This window comes from Trichoplusia ni, chromosome 16 (genome assembly GCF_003590095.1).
Source record: "Trichoplusia ni isolate ovarian cell line Hi5 chromosome 16, tn1, whole genome shotgun sequence".
Lineage (NCBI taxonomy): Eukaryota > Metazoa > Arthropoda > Insecta > Lepidoptera > Noctuidae > Trichoplusia > Trichoplusia ni.
Genome location: NC_039493.1, coordinates 3,422,419 through 3,441,512, shown reverse-complemented (window position 1 = coordinate 3,441,512; position 19,094 = coordinate 3,422,419). Strand labels below are relative to the sequence as shown.

The window sequence follows — 19,094 nt, the reverse complement described above, 5'->3', positions numbered from 1 at the left end:
AAAGCAATATTAAATCAAAACTGCATTACTCACAGCTCAATAACATCGCAAGAACCAATTAAATCCTCCCTACTTCTGGAGTTAATAAAAATTCCTTGCGACTAAGAAAAACAAAAACCGGACACAAAACGGCTCTCATCGTCCGCTTTATAATTCGCTTAAACGGGGAATCGAACGAGTACAGCGCAAAGTATCGGGACATCTCATAAAATACGGGGCACTTACCAGATTGGTCGGCCATCGGTAAGACCCCAAACTTCTAATGTACTAACTCTTATTTGGTTATTTATTTTGTGGAACATGTGAAGTAATGTATGTGCTTGTTCGCAATTCTTACACAATTTATTGAAGCATTTGTCTATCGAGTGTGGGGCGGAATGAAAAAATAGATCGTGTGGATCAAGGTTGTGGTGACTTTTATTGAAAGAAAGAAGTGTTTTTATTCCAAGATTTTTCGAATCCGTCTTTTATTTTATGGTAGAATTTAAATATTTTTTCCCGAATTCAAAACGTTATAAGTTAAAATTTACGTTTGGGATAAAGCATCGAAACAATTTAAAAAATTATTAATTCACCATCAGCCAATGTTGCACATAGGAAGCCCCAATGGCGCGCCAACGAGAATTATCTTCGGCTGCTCCAAATTAATAATTATAATCATTAAAAAATCATAATTTTAAATTAACAAAAATCTTTTCAAGAAACGATACCATTTCAGATACCAAGAATTAAACTGAAACTCCGACATGTATCCAAAATTAATTCGTATTTTCCATACAAACAAAGTTAGGAAACAAGTAAGTTGGCGTCGCACCTGCGCTCGCGACACCGCTCCCCGAGCGACGCGACAGGCGCGGCCGACACGACACTCCGACGACCCCAACTTTTGTTACTATTATGAAACCTATTTTGAGTTCACTTTGACGAAAAGCTCTCCCGAATTTATTATAGACTAGACTAGGCAAAGATTTTATACAGAATCACACTCACTCATTTTACAATAATGGCTAGAGTTTTGTGCATGTGTGTGTGTTCAATGTCTCGTACATAGAAATCCTAAACCTAAACCGATTTTCATAAAATTTGGTTTAGAGGTAGCTTATAGCCTGGATTAACACAAGCGTACAGCAGCTACAACCTAAGTAGCAACCAGTATAAAGTTTATGTTTGCATTATTTCGAATATTTCTCTTAGTTGAAACATTTTAGAGATTGAAATGAAATTAATCCAATAAAATACCTAATTATTAGCATTTTAACCATAACTGGTAACCATGACACAGTATTAAGTAGATACGAAAAAGAGGATCTTGTCATTTTACTTCTACTTAAAAGCGTTTTTAATAAACAAGAAGAAACCAGTCTAAGAATCCGATATTAATTTCCTACATCGGTTGTTTGCTGTGAAAACAATTCTCTCCCTCTTTATAAAGTGAGTCGATACCTAATTGTGAATACCAAACAATCTTGATATTAAAAAGATTGAAACGGATAGGATTTTGTTTCGACTGAGCGGTGTTCACGATCAAATCTTATTCTGAAATAAAGTAATCTTCAAATCGATCATTCTATCGAATAATCGTGAAAAATTAACATAATTTTGGAACAGGTACATACGTCGCCAAGTCATATCAAATGAAAAGAAACATATTTTGTAAATTATTTATTGATATTTCTTAAATATTTTTAAATCATACTACATCTACTTGGTTAACCGTCTGAAGCTCTGTTGAAATTATTTTTTCATTTCATACTCATTAAAACGAAAATTTCCCCTCATAAAGTATCAATTAATATAATTTCGTTTGAGCAGTCCATCTGAACAATTCCTTACCAAAAGCAATCCCTGAAATATTTCAGCATCAGGAAGGAAGCCAGCAAAACTTCCTGAAACTAGCGGCGCCCTCCGTCGCTGCCTTATTAAAACTTGTGAAACTTTTAGTAATTGTTCCCACTGTACATTATTAAGGCGGTGCACTTTAATTTCTTTGCTTTTCTTTAATTAAAACTGTATTGGATATCTTTTAGAAGTGTTCGCGGTCTTCCTTAGTTAGGGAGTTGTTTTATACCTTTTTGATAAGATTCCGTTTCTCGATAATTTTTGCATTATTTTTAAGATTCATGCGTTTCGGCTGTTCAATGTACAGCTTGATCAAAAGGCAAACTAGTTTCTCAGTATTTAGACTTTACCGTGACTTAATAATAGGAACATCAAAATTCAATTTTATTTTGAAGCATCAACTATTCGTTATTGCCCTAAACAGCCTCTTAAACAAAGAAGACCAAATGACTCCATCTTCCTCTACTCATTTCTATTATTAAAACGCTGACTCATGACGTTAATAGCGTATTTGCATTACCCTAAGCTTGTGAGCTCATTATGTTGTGCTATTAGTTACGTGTTAATACTCTCAAGAATCTAATTTAGACTTAGTATATTATAGTCCATAATTTTGACAAAAATACTTTTAGAATCAACATCAACAGCGTTCAGCAAATGTTGTTTTCGACTAGTGATCGTTTAAAATAAAATCTACACTTCTATTTCTACTGGCTTCAGTGTTACTCCCTCAAACGGCATCTAGTAATAAGATACCAACTCAAATCTTCAATCATTCATCAAAGACGAGTACTAGAATTCTTAATTTCACACATCCCAATGTTTATGTTCCATATACTGAATACTGAATAGATCGATAGAATGCTCATTCCAGCGAACTATTAGATGTATTCCCATTAAATATCAGTCACGGGATATAATTGCCATAATTACCAAGCTCGGTAAACTGATCGGTTTCCGCTGTATTTGAAATTGCTATTCGTGAGATTGCAGCTGAATTTATATGATTTGCACTTTTAAATGCATTCCATAATTAGCTCTTATTATATTGATTACGGAAGCTTCGGTGGTATGTCTGATGGCACGGTGAAGGTAGATTCCTTTAAATTATTATATTATAATTCAGGAGTCCTGGTTACAAGGAACAGCGATATTGTATTTGAGAAGATGGAATAAAGTTGAAAATCCTGAATTGTCAGTCTAATTGAAACCAAATTCAAAAAGGATCGTACAAGGTCTTCCGCCGTGACAACGAGGTCAAACAATCGAAAAAGACCTCCAAATACCTTTGTTAGCAAATAAATTGATCAGGCCCTTCCGTCACGGAAACTGCCTAATGAGGGTCAGTAGGTTTGAAGCCAGTCTGATTGTAGGGACCAATTGAATCTTCCATAGCATCCAAAAAAGGATTCCAAGAATTAACAGCCCAAAAGTTTTTTAAAAGATAGAAAAAGTTCAGTAAGGAAAAAGTATTAAAAGTTGTTTCATTTGAAAAGTTCCATTTAACGCTAGAAGTTAGAAATAATTGCGAAAATGACGAAATAAGTTTTATAAACGTGCCAACTTTAAGTTTGAATGTTGGTGTTAAATGTGTACAATTCAGGGGAGAATGAGACATACTACAAAATATTGATTTTGACGATAATATACTAGATGAACATAACATATTTTTTATTATTCCCTAAATGGAAAACGTAACTAAAACCCTTAAGAAATACAAGAATTTAATTGTTCCTAACATAATTAAGTTCCCATAGAAAAGCAAATAAATGGCATAGAATTGAATAAAAGATGGGACGCAAGAAAGCAAATTGGGTCTTAAGATCCGCCAGATTTGGGAAACACGATTCTAACAAAACGCAAAGTAATCAGGGAAGGTTTTCGATTGTGACAGCTTAGATTACACAGATGTCACATTAAATTACGTTACAAGTATTTGACATCGCGCAAAACGGTGGGATTCCGATGGACGTTTAATTATATGGAGGATTTCATTTCGGGAAGAACATTTTGGGAGTAGGTGGGTATTTAAATTGGATTGGCCTGCATGATATAAGACATTAATCAGCTCTTAAGTTGTCAAGAGGCTGTAAGTAAAGATTTAAACTATACGTATCTATTAGACTTTAATCGCATTGAGTGAAGTTGGCTCATTTATATTACAAAATTAACTTAGTTTAGTTATAAAACATCTTAAATAATCTCATAGAAAAAAAAAACTTCATCTCCTTAAAAGTGTATAAATCGAAAAAATTCAACGCCTTACATCCCTAAAGTCTTTACGTACATGATGTATTCTAACAGGGGCACAATTTAGGCGCGCAAGCCCTCGTGTAATAACAATTCCTCATTAAACCATTTCCTGGCGTCTCAAAGGTTGCTAAAAGCAGGTACAGGTATCAACTGAATTTCCCGCGGTAAGTAAGAGAGATGATATACGGAGAGTTTCATGCGATACTCGCAAGGATTAGGGCTGACACTCGAGAGATTATAATGCTGTTTGTAACTTTGTTTGCAGTTGCATGAAATAATATATTATCTCGCGTCATGATAGTAGAAGTGGAAGACTATTACTGTGTTGCTATAATTGTTTCAGTTGCAGGTAAAATGTCTGAGAAGATAGCACTATCATAGAGCAGGTGTAAGATGATGCAAGATTCAAAGGTAAAAAACGACGCAATTACAAAGACAGGAGCACAGAAAATAAAAACGATTTTGATAACAAAAACAGAATTTAACAATAAACATAACCCTAACATCAAGAGCCCTTCAATCTCAACGGCAAAAATGTCGCCAATAACATGGAAAATACATCATAATTCAGGAATATTGCCTCGTAAAATAATACGACAGCCCTAGCGGGCTCCGAGCGCGGCGCGTGGCAACAAACGACGCGCCACGTCCCCGTCGCGACGTTCATACACAAAGCTCTCTACAGCACGAAATTATGAATATTTTGTACCTCACAGTTTTATGTAATATTCTTTTATAGTAATAGTCGTAGGAGATTCAATAAGTTGGATTTGTTTGGGAATGTTGGTGGATAAGGTCTTTATTCGTTTGATTCGATTTTACTCAGTTTTTTTTCTAACTTTGATCTTATTAACGTGATATGATCGTTTTTTCATTATGATTGGTGCGAGTTTCACCTACCATATTATGCTTACATTTTTAAGTACCAATCAAATAAGAAGAGGATATCCCCTAAAATGCCAAGTGCAGCATACAGTATTGGGCAATATTCAAATTGTTGACCATACACCAATACATAGAAAAAAATGTGGTAAAGCGTTTTGATATTTGTATCTGTGTACGGTAGTTTTCGGGTATAGTTCCTCCACACAGCAGATGTGACCATTCCAGTTCCATTTTAATTTGGTAGCAGTAAGCTTCGCGAAATTTAGGGGCAGTGTTTTCGAATGGCCGACTTTTTGCAGGACTGAAAGTTACAGAGGCAACTGTAACTTGTATTTGGCAAACAGTCACGAAATGTGCATACACTGAGTGTTGTTTTAACTTATTTTAGGGGTTGTAGCATACAACGGACTTGTTTTGTGTGCCCCACGTTGGGCGCCAAATTAATTTCGAATAATAATCAATTTTATCATGAAAACTAGTTAATACTAAACACTACAGCACAGTTCATAATTAATTAGCGAAGTTATTTTTAAATTTTGACCAAATATCAGTCTTTCAATAAATTATGACTATGTACTTACTATATCTGCCTACGTTATATACGGTAATAAACAATGACGGACATGGAAGTGAACCTCTTTGGTTCCCATGGGTGACTCGCTGCGATTAAGGTTTCATGGGCCGACGTCCTGAGGTCAATAACCCCGGTGATAGACGAGTAATTATGGGGAACAAGCTGACAATTACTGAGGACTTATTAGGTCAGATATTCTCTCAATTCTGCGGGTCAACTTTACTGCAGCGCTTGCGACCGAGTGTTTAGATCCAAACTCGGTCTAGCCAGTCACATCAGGGCTCACGCTAGGAGGTGAATTGCCAATGGTCGCCGTTATCGAAAACGATAAGGAGGACTATATATATATAGGTCAGATATTTATTTTTTTCCTTGAAGGATTCTCTTCGCAAGGGATATGTTATTCATGTTTACGTACTGTCGGTTTAACTTATAAGGTATAAAAAACCCTTGCCTGTCATCACAAAATTGCAATAGAAGCGCAAACCTACAAAACTCAGTATAATTCCACGATCAGACATACACACGAGAAGGCAATGCGTTTCCCAACCCCCGACGTTCGCTAACTCTGGCAGTTTCCATTATGGCGCCACCAGATGGCGCCACACATGTGTAGTTTGGTATTTTAAACTGGAAACTTTCCGATCATTGCTCTTTTACCGAGGATGGCTGGGCGTTAGATGCGTGGATGTTTTTAACCGGCTTCTTCTTGTGCACGGGGTAACTTAAAGAGCAAAAACCCGGTGCTTTAAAAGGACGGGGATACAGGTATAACAAGCAGAAGGTTAGTTGATAATATATCTTTGATATAAGATGTGATGCCAAAATTAGTGGCTAAAAAAATATTGTGAATTGAGGAGATTAACCTAATTTGGGAAATTGGTGAAATTAATTATGTTAGGTTCAAGCACTTCTTTTTCAAACAATGGTATGAATTAAGCTCTAATTATAAAATAAAATCAAAAGCAAAGCAAATAATTACTTAAAAAAACACCTTATATTAGTCAAGAAAAATATCACGTCAAACTACTGGTTAACTATTTCAATTTGTTTAAACGCAATAATTAAGTTGAAAATATTTTCAGTATTTCTAAACGAAACTGACCACATTTCATAGGTTACCGCTTAGCTGAGACTCAACAGCTCGACCAAGCAAAGAGCAAAGTTTTAATTGCATGTGGATCTGATCAGTGCCTGTACCACGAACTCTTACAGGACCTCTACCATGGTGTGAGCGAGATACCATTACGTAAATGTATCGCATTGTCTCACATGCACATCGACAACTTTTCTATATTAAAGGATTTTAATATAAGGCACCTGTTTGCTCTAGAAACTGCTTCCACCGGGATACGAGAGTTGAGTATGTAAGACCTGGTAATGTCATTTATAATTTGATTGGAGTTTTGTACGAATTTCTTTGTATAATTGGATTTCGTTTTTATTTTGCATACCTCATGATTTCCTTTCTTTGGGAGCGTTGTGTTGTTCTAACTATTCTGGCATTTATCTTACCTGTAACAAGGAAAGAGCAAAATAAGTATAAATAACAAAAACCGTCGACACTCGGGGTTAGTTACAAAAAGATGAACATACGGATCCATAAATAAAGTTGAATAAGATTTTACAAGTAAAGTTATGTTCCTTAAATAACTCGAAGAATACATAAAAAAATAGTCATTATAATATTACAATACTACTCTCCAATAATCCTTAAAACACGAATCCAGAGGATAATATAGAACCTCGTTACAAATTCCGTAGCGATCCCTTTGAAAAAGGTAAAAATCAATAAAATTGTTGATAAAAATCTGAATTCCTTTTTCACAGAAGCCGCCCCAGTTAGCAACTAGTTTGAGAAAACTTCGCCAAAGGAAAAAATCCCGGAGAATCCTTTTAATCAGTAATTCAGATAACTTGTGTAATGATATGTAAGTATCCTATACAAATAAAGTATTAGGATTTAAGGAGAAGCTGTGTTTAAGAAGAAAAATGGTAAGAAAAATCTAGCACATTTCTAAAGATGATTATTTTGCAGGTTTAAACCTTATTGTGAATAAGATGGAAAATTACTAAATTATAATATAACTTGTTACATTGTAACAAAAAGTATATTGCTATCTTCTTTCGTGATGATTAAAATAAACGCCATAAATGTAATTCCTATTATATACTAAATAAAGATTCAGAAATAAAAATAATATGTCAACATTCATAAAAGGACCTACATATTTTACTCTCAAAACTAACGTATACGGGAATGTGACGTCAGCTGTCAATACCAGTCCGCCATCTTTCTTTTAATCAATCATGTTCCCGCCAAATGGGACTGATTCGTTTTCAACGGGATTTTTCTATATTCTATTTTCGCATTTCCATTGGAATACGATGATTCCAGGTTTATTTATTCCATAGAGAAATGTCTTTTGTGTCAAATGATTTATTTTGTAAAAATCAGGTAAGATTTGTGTGAAATGTAATTTGTTTTGATTGACGTGTTAGAAAATGACGTCAATAATTTCGTCAAGACCATTGAAGATTGATTTCTTAATGTTTAATAAAATAAGTTGTTGGAAAAGCAATTACACTGTGAAGGCTTCCTAGACAATATTATTTTATTTAACCACAAACAACATATTCGGAGAATTTAATTACAACAACAATGGTAGCAGCTCACGCAGGCTTGCACGTAGATGGCGCCACGGCGCGTCATTAGTGGGTCGCACTTCCTGTTCCGGTGGCTCCCGCCCAACTTCCGGCCGCCCGCCCCATTGTGGCGAAGCCTCCCGATTGTTGCTCTTGTTTTTCAGACATTTTAAATGTAATTTTATGTCATTATGGTGTTAAATACTGTTCTGATGGAATTGTGTTAGCTTCAATTTGTTTTTAAAATGGGACTTGATTGGCGTTCCCAAGAGGTAAGTTCATTCGATTATAGACCGTAACTTTTAAGTAGAGGGGTTAGAAGAGTTCACAGGAAAATAACTTTAAAATATACCAACAGTAAATGAATTTTAAATATTGGTTTATAGTTAGGAAGATAGATAAGGGCACTTTTATATAATTTTAAATAAGCTTATCTGAGTGACTCGCGATTCAAGTTATGACGTAGTATAGCCGTGATGACATGGCAAGATATATCGTATAGTAAAAATAAAACTCTTTACGATTGCACTAAAAATATAAAATAAGGAGTGAAGCAGAATAATTGTAATAGTGAAATAGTTCAGAAGCGTGACCTAGCCACGATGACAAAAATACCTTACTTTTCTGTAATATGAAGGAAGGTATAATAAAAAATTAATTACCAGCCATATATTTACGGTTCATTTAAATATATTAAAAATGAGATTAAAATATATATTATAGTGATTTTAATAATCAAATCGATTGGCCATACGTATCAATGCGTTAAGGCGGAAGGTATAAATAGTTGGAGCGTTGATGGCAAGTATCTTCGGTGAGTTGGGCGCAACTCACTGTTGGGTCCATAGTTCAGCTAGGGTCCAAGTGCGATGGGGAAGATCAAGAGGAGCCTATGGCTTCTCTTCGTTTTGGCTGTGGGGGTCACAGCCAGACCCGAAAGTGGTGAGTCCTTTATAAACCGGTCATGGATAGTTTAAGTTCAACTATTTTAGGCGACATTCACGTGTTTTAGCATTTTTCACAATGCGAATGTTAAAATCCACCACAACTTCTATCTATTAGTTATTTTAAGACCTAAATCATCATAATAGTAATTTTCTTCAGCTGAATCACAATCCGAAACAGTGAGCTCCGAGATTCGTTCAGGAGCACATTTACTCATATCAACATCACAAGAATCAGGTAAAAACGTAAAATGCTTCAAACAATTGCATTATTTATATAACTGCATGTTTTTAAATCTCTCAATTAATCCGCAGATGAATCTTTCGACCTGAGTCCAGAAGATTCCGAATCTGATGAGGCCCGTATGTTCAACCCTGAAGATCTTATCAACTTCTCACCAGGTAAGCAAAGTAAAGTTTTTATATCAAGAATTTAGCTTTTTAAAACTGTATCTACTACTAATCTAAAATATAATTATAACTAGCTGTTGCCCGCCACTTCGTCCGCGTGGTTAGAAGATATAAGTTAGCATTTTTGAACGGAAGCCCTCGAAGATGAATAACTTTCCCTGTTTTTTTTTCACATTTTTGATTGTATCTTCGCTCCTATTAGTCGCAGTGTGATGGTATATAGCTTAAAACCTTCCTCGGTGAAAGGTCTATACAACACAAAATTTATATTTATTATATTTTTTCAATTTGAACCAGTAGTTCCTGAGATTAGCGCGTTCAAATAAACAAACAAACTCTACAGCGTTATCTATTAGTATAGAAATAGATTTTCTAAGATTCGGCAAGAATTCCAGCTAGATACATTTTAAAGATACTGAATAACAGAAAAAAAAACTTTTATATTATTAATTATACTTTAACATTGTATGATAATAAACGCAAATTCCGATTATGGTACAGACAACACAAGAGATTATCAATTTTAAAAACCTTACTACTGTATCAAGAAAAATGTGCGACATGAGAGAAGGTTCTAATGATATATGGTTTTGAAATCGTTCGTAACCTAACGAATATTTTTTTTATTTTATTATCCCGCATTTTTTTCTTCTAAACTAATAATTATATTTTCCATTTCAACAGACCCAACTCACAAATGTCACGCGGAGGGTGACATGTACTACGAGAAGAGAGGCGACATCTGTTACGTGTGCGCCTGTTTCACTTCCGTGGGACGCCTCTACTCCAAATGTGCACCATGCACTGGTTGTCCACGTAAGAGCAGCTTTCGATAACTTATTAGGCACCTAATGGTCACTTAGAAATAAGATGCTTAATGCTAGAATTTTCCACAGAGGAACATCGTCCTGTAATTTTACCTAATCTACCAAGTAAGTTTTGTTTTATCCAGGGCCCTCTGTTGTTTCATCTTCTTCAGTCTTCGTTGTGTCCTGATTCTAGGCTTCATGCCATTCAACCTTATTTGTCAGTTTTGAAGTTCTCTCTTGTTTAGGTCCGTTTTCGTTGCCTTTTCCTTTACGGCTCTATCTCTCTACGAGGATGATACCTTCATTTTTCTTACGATTGATATGGTTTCTTATGCCTGTTTTTGGTGTATACTTTCAAAACTTTTCTCATTTTTAGATTTTAGGGGTGTAATGTGATACTTGAATTACAAATTGTTTGTATTGGTTTTGATTTTTCGCAGTTCTTAATATAGAGAAACCACCCGAAAGCCCTGGTTAGTGGTAAATTTTTGCACGTTAAATATGTTTCATATATCTTTTCTCAAACTTTAATTGTTTTTGCGCTTTCTTCGTAAGTCAAGTCACTTCCATTTCATGAATAATAAATTACCGAAAATTTTAAATAAATGTTATTGAATTGATAGCTCCAGAGAGTCCACCAGGTAAAGTAAATTGTATCGTATAATACACGTTTATTAGGTTGTCGTAGTGTTCTGTCTATACATCAAATTGAGTTATTCCAAATCTTAAAGAAATCACCTTGGTTTAGATATATAATCTAAGTTAAAATGGAACATTTTGAAATTTTAAACTAAATAATATGATGCCTAAATCTGTATTTTTCAGTTCAACGGCTAGGTCACAAATGAAGCTTATGTTTCAGAGCCTCTTCCGTCACCGCCGTTACCGCAACCGTTACCTCTGCCGTTACCCCCGCTACCCCCACTACCTCCGTTACAGCCGCTACCGCAACCTCTGCCGCCGTTACCACTTCCGGAGCCAGGTACATGGAACTATCTAGTGACTCTATTTTATTTATTTGTAGAATACAAAAATCCTCAAATTCTGTGGAGTTGTCACGGATAATTGAGATTAAAATATGTAATAGGCCCTATAAAGAATTATCTACTGAATAGAATTTAATGAGTTTATTATGGAGTGAATAGTACTAATTAAAAATTCTTGTTATATTGGTTTATTAATATAAATCTTTCGGTTTACATTTAGTTCCACAAATAAAACTGCCTCCTCTTCCGCCACCACCAGGTAACAGTCAATTTACAATAGCTTATGTGTTTGTTGTTTTCTTTGTCCTTTTTGGTTTGCACTATTCCTTGGACACATCTTCCCTTTGTTTTTTACCAATGTATTGAAATGATGACATTTTTTTTGCAGAATCTCTTCCGATACTACCTCCATTGCCACAACCAGGTACTTTGAATTTTATTAGGATTTTCTTCCTAGCTTTTAAACAATGTAGTTTTTGATTTGTATGGGATTGGGTAGGATAAATACGTGGTGTGCTTTTTAAGTTACATCTAATGGCTTTATCTTATGCCGATTTCAATTGTCTTCATCCATATATATTTTGTCAAATATCGTAACGTCAGCTGAGTTTCACTAGTTTTGTTTTTCTTGGCACTAAATGCCTTTTCATCTTTCGCTTTTGTTTCTTATGCCATTGCTTTTGGGTTTTGGTCTTTGGACTTGAAGGGTCATTGACACGTATTATTTTTGTCCGCATTATTTTCACAGAACCTCTACCTCCGTTACCTCCGTTACCTCCATTACCTCCGTTGCCTCCTCAACCCGGTAAGACAAAAAAATAACAATTCACATTAATCTGCTTGTTACTTCATCATCGGCCTAGCCTTTTCCCAACTATGTTGGGGTCGGCTACCAGTCCGAACGGTTTCAGCTGAGTACCTCTGTTTTACAAGGAGCGACTGCCTATCTGACCTCCTCAACCCAGTTACCTGGGCAACACGACACCCCTTGGTTAGACTGGCTGTCAGACTTTTTCAAGCTTCTGACTACCTGTAACGACTGTCAAAGATGTATGAATAACAGCCGGGACCCACAATTTATTTGAATAAATACGAGGAATAACCGTAGTGATGATTTGTGAGGAACTAACCTCTGAGTTTCTTTAAGATTTAAATCTTCTTCTAAGTTGTATCCATTAGTTTTAGTTAGTTAAGTGTGTAAAATATTTAGTCATGTTTTGTTTTTGTTGACAGTGGTCGGGCCAATACCGATACCGTTGCCGCCATTGCCAGGTATGTGAATTTTAAATATAACCATAATTACTAGTATAATGGTCAATATGGATGGCTTTGAAACTATATTTAAGAAAATTAGTGCGTACCAAAACTTGGTATTTTTTCTTACAACGCTGTGACGAAAATAATTTTGTGTATCGAACGATAGACTTTTAAGACACAAAACGATTATTTTTGATAGGACTTCTAATTGAACCTATACCTCCTACATTATAACCTTGTACATTATGTATATTGCTAAAGATATCAACATTTTGATCACTATAGAAATACCACCGCCACTGCCACCGCCGCCAGGTATCAAATCATTTAAATCGTTAACATTTATAATTATAAAATAATATACGTTTTCCTTTAAAAATTATCCGGTATTTTAACATTCATATTAATTATTATCATAGAAGTTCAACCGGTACCAATACCACCATCACCACCGGCACCAGGTACATATCACATAATTTACAAATCGTTAACAATTGGTAAAAACCTTCTAAAATAACTATACAATAATAAATTGCTATTTTTATCATCGTAACAGTTCCACCACCTCCTCAATCACCCCCACCACCACCACCAGGTATTCATTTAAATAAAACAAATACTTAATTTGACATTTTAAAGCGCATTTTTTCCTCTAGTAACGTGTCAAATGAAATGCTGAGTGTTTTAGTAGAAATAATTTTAATACATTTGACGTGCAATTTTAATACTCTTATGGATCATTAACAAATTATCATTTTATTATAATAGAAATCCAACCACAACCTCTACCACCTCCTCCTCCGGCGCCAGGTACAAAAATATTTTAATATTTTTTTTTGTATTTTCTCCAAATTATGACGCTAAAATGAAAAAAGGAATTCATATACAATACTTAAACAATTTTATTTTTTCTTGTTAAACCAGAGCAACCACAACCACCACTACCACCACCAGGTACATATTTAGACTTCACGTAACTGAATTATTTTTCATTTTTTTTTTACCAGAACTGATAATAATACTTATATTTTCTTTATTATAATAGAATATCCACCGCCACCACCAGTGCCAGGTATTATTATTTACATTCTATGTTAAATTTGATTTTATTTGTAATACTTGTAGTATTTTGCATATACACAAGCTATTATTTATTAACATTTCTTTATCAAAACAGAAATCCCACCACCACCACCACCTCCAGCGCCAGGTATACATATATTTGCTAGCATTACTACAATACTAAATTTTCAATTAAATATTCTACAGAATTTTAAAAAAAAACAACATTTTTATTACTAATAACATAGTCAATGCAACATTTAATTATTTAATATAGAGAGTCCAATACCACCTCCACCACAACCACCACTACCACCACCACCGGCGCCAGGTACACTTATTCAGAGTCAATTTCAATAAAATATCAAGTAATATAGAAAACGTTTGTAAAATCACATTGGTGCAATAATATATTCACAAATCTTATTCGTCTAAATAGAGAATCCACCACCACCACCCCCACTACAGTTACCGCCGCCACCACCACCAGGTACACATTAATTAAACCACTTGCAATTAATTCAATTTGCATATAAAATACATTATAAAAGTATCATTTAACACATGCATTAAATCAATAATTTTGTCAATTTAGAAATTCCTCCACCACCGCCTCCCGCACCAGGTACATTATTATGAAAAGAATGATTAATCTATAATATAATTTAATCTCACTAAAAATACAGTTAAAATATTTACGTGAAAATTGAAAAATATCAGCAGAGTATATATTTTTTTTAATATAGAAAATCCTCTACCCCAACCATCACTGCCACCACCAGGTACATACCTAGTAGTAAAGTCATTGATTTAGTAATAAATTTAAAATGCCATGAAAATTCAATTCGTTGATAAAATATTATAGCCTACGTACATTTAAAATAAACTCATCAAAATGTTTGTTTTTAACAACATAGAGTATCCTCTACCACCACCCCCACCACAACCACCACTACCACCAGTGCCAGGTACACATTTCTAAACACTTTGCGATTTGTTTCCGATGATACATGAAATATTTATAAAGATATCACATTTTAGATAGATATTCATCAAAATTCATTTTTTAAATATAGAAATCCCCCCACCACCACCACCACAACAACCACCACTGCCACCACCAGGTACACAATAGCTAAGTCACTACCACTGATTTAATAATAATTTAAAATGAAATGGAAATACTATTTATTGATAAAATATTATAGCATATAATTCTAATAATAATGTTTGTTTTTAACAACATAGAGTATCCTCTACCACCACCCCCACCACAACCACCACTACCACCAGTACCAGGTACATATTTCTAATCACTTTGCGATTTATTTCCGATGATACATAAAATACGGATAAACCTATCACGTTTGAGAGAGATATTCATAAAATTCATTTTGAAAATATAGAGAACCCTCCACCACCACCACCACAACCACCACTGCCACCACCAGGTACACACTCCAAAGTCACTACCACTGATTTTCTACTAAATTAAATATGAAAGGGAAATTATTTTTGTAGATAAAATATTATAGCATATAATTCTAATAATAATGTTTGTTTAACACAATAGAGTATCCCCTACCACCACCCCCACCACAACCACCACTACCACCAGTACCAGGTACACATTTCTAATCACTTTGCGATTTATTTCCGATGATACATAAAATACGGATAAACCTATCACGTTTGAGAGAGATATTCATAAAATTCATTTTGTAAATATAGAGAACCCTCCACCACCACCACAACCACCACTGCCACCACCAGGTACACACTCCAAAGTCACTACCACTGATTTTCTACTAAATTCAAAATGAAAGGGAAATTATTTTTGTTGATAAAATATTATAGCATATAATTCTCATAATAATGTTTGTTTTTAATAATATAGAGTATCCTCTACCACCACCCCCACCACAACCACCACTACCACCAGTACCAGGTACACATTTCTAATCACTCTGCGATTTATTTCCGATGATACATAGAATATGGATAAACACAATCACGTTTGGGAGTGATATTCATTAAAATATTTTTTTTAATATAGAGTACTCCCCACCACCACCACAACCACCACTGCCACCACCAGGTACACACTCCAAAGTCACTACCACTGATTTTCTACTAAATTAAATATGAAAGGGAAATTATTTTTGTAGATAAAATATTATAGCATATAATTCTAATAATAATGTTTGTTTTTAACAATATAGAGTATCCTCTACCACCGCCCCCACCACAACCACCACTACCACCAGTACCAGGTACACATTTCTAATCACTCTGCGATTTATTTCCGATGATACATAGAATACGGATAAACACAATCACGTTTGGGAGTGATATTCATTATTTTTTTTTTTAATATAGAGTACTCCCCACCACCACCTCCACCACAACCACCACTGCCACCACCAGGTACACACTGGAAAGTTACTGCCACTGATTTCCTACTAAATTTAAAATGTCAGGGAAATTATTTTTGTCGATAAAATATGATAGGATATATTTCAGTACCTACATTTAAAATAAATGTATCACATTGTTGCTTTTAACAATTTAGAGTATCCTCCACCACCACTCCCATCACACCGGCTACTGCCACAACCGCTAGTGCCAGGTAGACATTTCTAATCACATTGCAATTTATTTCCATTCACGCATAAAATATGCATAAAGATATTACATTTTAGAGAGATATTCATTAGAGATTCCTTTTTGTCAATATAGAGAATCCCCCGCCACCACCACCATCACAACCACCACTGCCACCACTGCCACCACCAGGTACACAGTAGCAAAATTACTACCAACCTAATATAAACAAACTTAACCTACTATCCGAGATAAAACATTATAGCATAGTATATTAATTCTAATAATAACGTTTGTTTTTAACGACGTAGAGTATCCTCTACCACCACCTCCACCACAATCACCACTGCCACCACCTCCAGCGCCAGGTACACAGTAGCAAAGTCACTACTACTGATTTCTTAATAAATTTAAAATGAAAGAGAAATTATATTTTTTGGTGAAATATTATCGCAGATAATTCAGAAGATTTAAAATAAAATCAAAATGTCTGTTTAACAACATAGAGTATCCTCCACCACCACCCCCTCTACAACCACCACTGCCACTACCTCCAGCGCCAGGTACGCATAACAGACACACTATCTAATAATCTAAATAATATATCAAATGAAGTGGGAACCAAAATTATACCACATTTGTAATATTTACTGATAAAAATATAAATTTGGTCAATATAGAGAATCCACCACCGATACCGCCCCCACCACAATCACCACCACCACCCCCCGTGCCAGGTACCTATACTTTAACAAAGTTTACACAATTTACTCAAGTAATTACAAAATTGAAATACATAGTAATAATTATTTCTTATTTTTAGAAGAATTTTATCTAAATATTTGCGTTTATCAATATAGGTGTTCCCCCACCACCACCCCCACCTCAACCACCACTACCACCACCTCCAGCACCAGGTACCTAGAATAACAACTGAGTCTCGCTCTATTAATGTCCTATGAGGCATTGAAATACTTCACAATTTCAGATATATTGTTCAATTATACTTTTCTAATTTAGAAAATCCCCCACCACCACCACCACCACTATCACCAATACCACCGCCGCCGGTGCCAGGTACACATTTACAGAAACTTATTTATTAGTATAATTGGAATGAAATTTGTACAGAATTCATAATATTTTATTTTATTAAAATAGAGAATCCTCCACCACCCCCACCACAACCACCAATACCACCACCTCCAGCACCAGGTACACACACATTTATTTAGTCAGTGCAATGAAATAGATTTATGATTCGCGAGATTATTTGTATCTTTTTTTATCGAAATAGAGAATCCTCCACCTCCACCACAATCACCACCACCAGGTACACATCTAATTATTAAGTAATACTGCAACTGCAATAAATTAAAAAGCAAGTGCTCATTAAGTTACACTAATTTACAGTAAAATGTTTTATATACTTTGTTAGTTATTCTTCACATTAAGTCTAATATTAAAATGCATAAATTTTATATTTTAATAGAATATCCACCACCACCACCGCCAGTGCCAGGTATCTATTGAATTTTTAATTGTAAATTATCAAATGCCATTACTTTTTTCATATGTGGGATATTCATAGCATATATTTATTCATAATTGTATTATTTTTAATCCAAACAGAAATCCCACCACCACCAGCGCCAGGTACACATTAACTTAATTACTAACGTGAATTTAAATGAACAATGCCAGCATTTTATAATCTTATTACTAAGTTGCGAAATTTTCAATTAATTGCTAAAAGGGTTTGAATAATAATTAAAATATACATTTATATTATTCTTAGCACCACAACAACAACCCCTACCACCGGCACCAGGTAAAAAATTAAATAATTAATACACTTATTACACAGCGTATTAAATTTTAATCATAATTTAAATAAGTGGACATAATTTGTTTGCAAAAATCGGATAATAAAACAAACTAACAAAGAAGTGAAAAATAATATTTATTAAGGTATTTGCATATTAAGCCATATTAATTTATTATTTATTTAATTAAAACAGAGATCCCGCCACCACCACCACCGGCGCCAGGTACACATTTACTAAAGTATACTTCATAAAAATTGAAATATTACTGACATAAACTGTTATGCAAATATTCTTATCCATATTATTTTCATTTAAATAGAAATCCCACCACCACCGACAACACCAGCGCCAGGTACACATTTTACTAAGTTTTTAAAGGTTGACTGTATCCATATTATAATAGATTTCATAAGAGGTTTATCTCACAATTTTATTGATTTTTGTTGGACAAATATTCATATTTTTAATTGTTTTTACCAAATTAGAAATACCACCACCACCACCAGCGCCAGGTATATTTTCCGTTTTATTAACAATACTGGATTTATTATAATATTTTTGACGTTAATGATTTTGAGAATCGCATACAGTAGTAAATGTTTCTATAATCATTACATTATAATTCAATTAAGAAATCATTACATCTACCACTTTAGCACCACAATCACAACCGCCCCCACCACCGGCACCAGGTACACATCCAACTACTTATACTTGACTTTAAATAAAAAAACTTCCAAATCAAATGAATACTTCAAAATTATAAACAACATTTAGATAATGTTTGAAATAGTAGTAGTTATAATTCTTACTATTTATATTTATTTTAGTACCGCAACCACCACCGCCGGCGCCAGGTATATTTAATTACGTATATGAATTTATATGAAAAATGACTAAAATAATTAAGTTGAAGATAATTTATTTGTGAATCATTTTGTTTAAAAGAAATAGCATTGTTAGAAAATTAATAATAATCAAGACTTTCGCAGTTT

General features: G+C 34.3%; 2 protein-coding genes across 4 annotated transcripts in view; one reads left to right on the top strand and one right to left on the bottom strand.

The window, feature by feature from the left end:
* The window catches only part of LOC113501806 (dystrophin-like), a 357,412-nt gene that overhangs the window by 174,186 nt on the left and 164,132 nt on the right, over positions 1-19,094 (bottom strand). The window lies entirely within an intron of this gene.
* On the top strand, positions 8,937-12,184 carry LOC113501812. The gene is made up of 4 exons (XM_026883081.1): positions 8,937-9,139; positions 9,302-9,379; positions 9,457-9,543; positions 10,237-12,184. Exons 1-4 carry the CDS (start codon positions 9,067-9,069, stop codon positions 10,386-10,388), a joined length of 390 nt encoding a protein of 129 aa, XP_026738882.1. The 5' UTR covers positions 8,937-9,066; the 3' UTR covers positions 10,389-12,184.

What these genes read in the sequence shown, in the direction of transcription:
- LOC113501812 (XM_026883081.1), top strand. Translation starts at nt 9,067, where the DNA reads ATGGGGAAGATCAAGAGGAGCCTATGGCTTCTCTTCGTTTTGGCTGTG. An exon ending in ATCAACATCACAAGAATCAG is followed by an intron (nt 9,380 to 9,456) that starts GTAAAAACGTAA and finishes ATTAATCCGCAG; the next exon opens with ATGAATCTTTCGACCTGAGT. An exon ending in TCTTATCAACTTCTCACCAG is followed by an intron (nt 9,544 to 10,236) that starts GTAAGCAAAGTA and finishes CCATTTCAACAG; the next exon opens with ACCCAACTCACAAATGTCAC.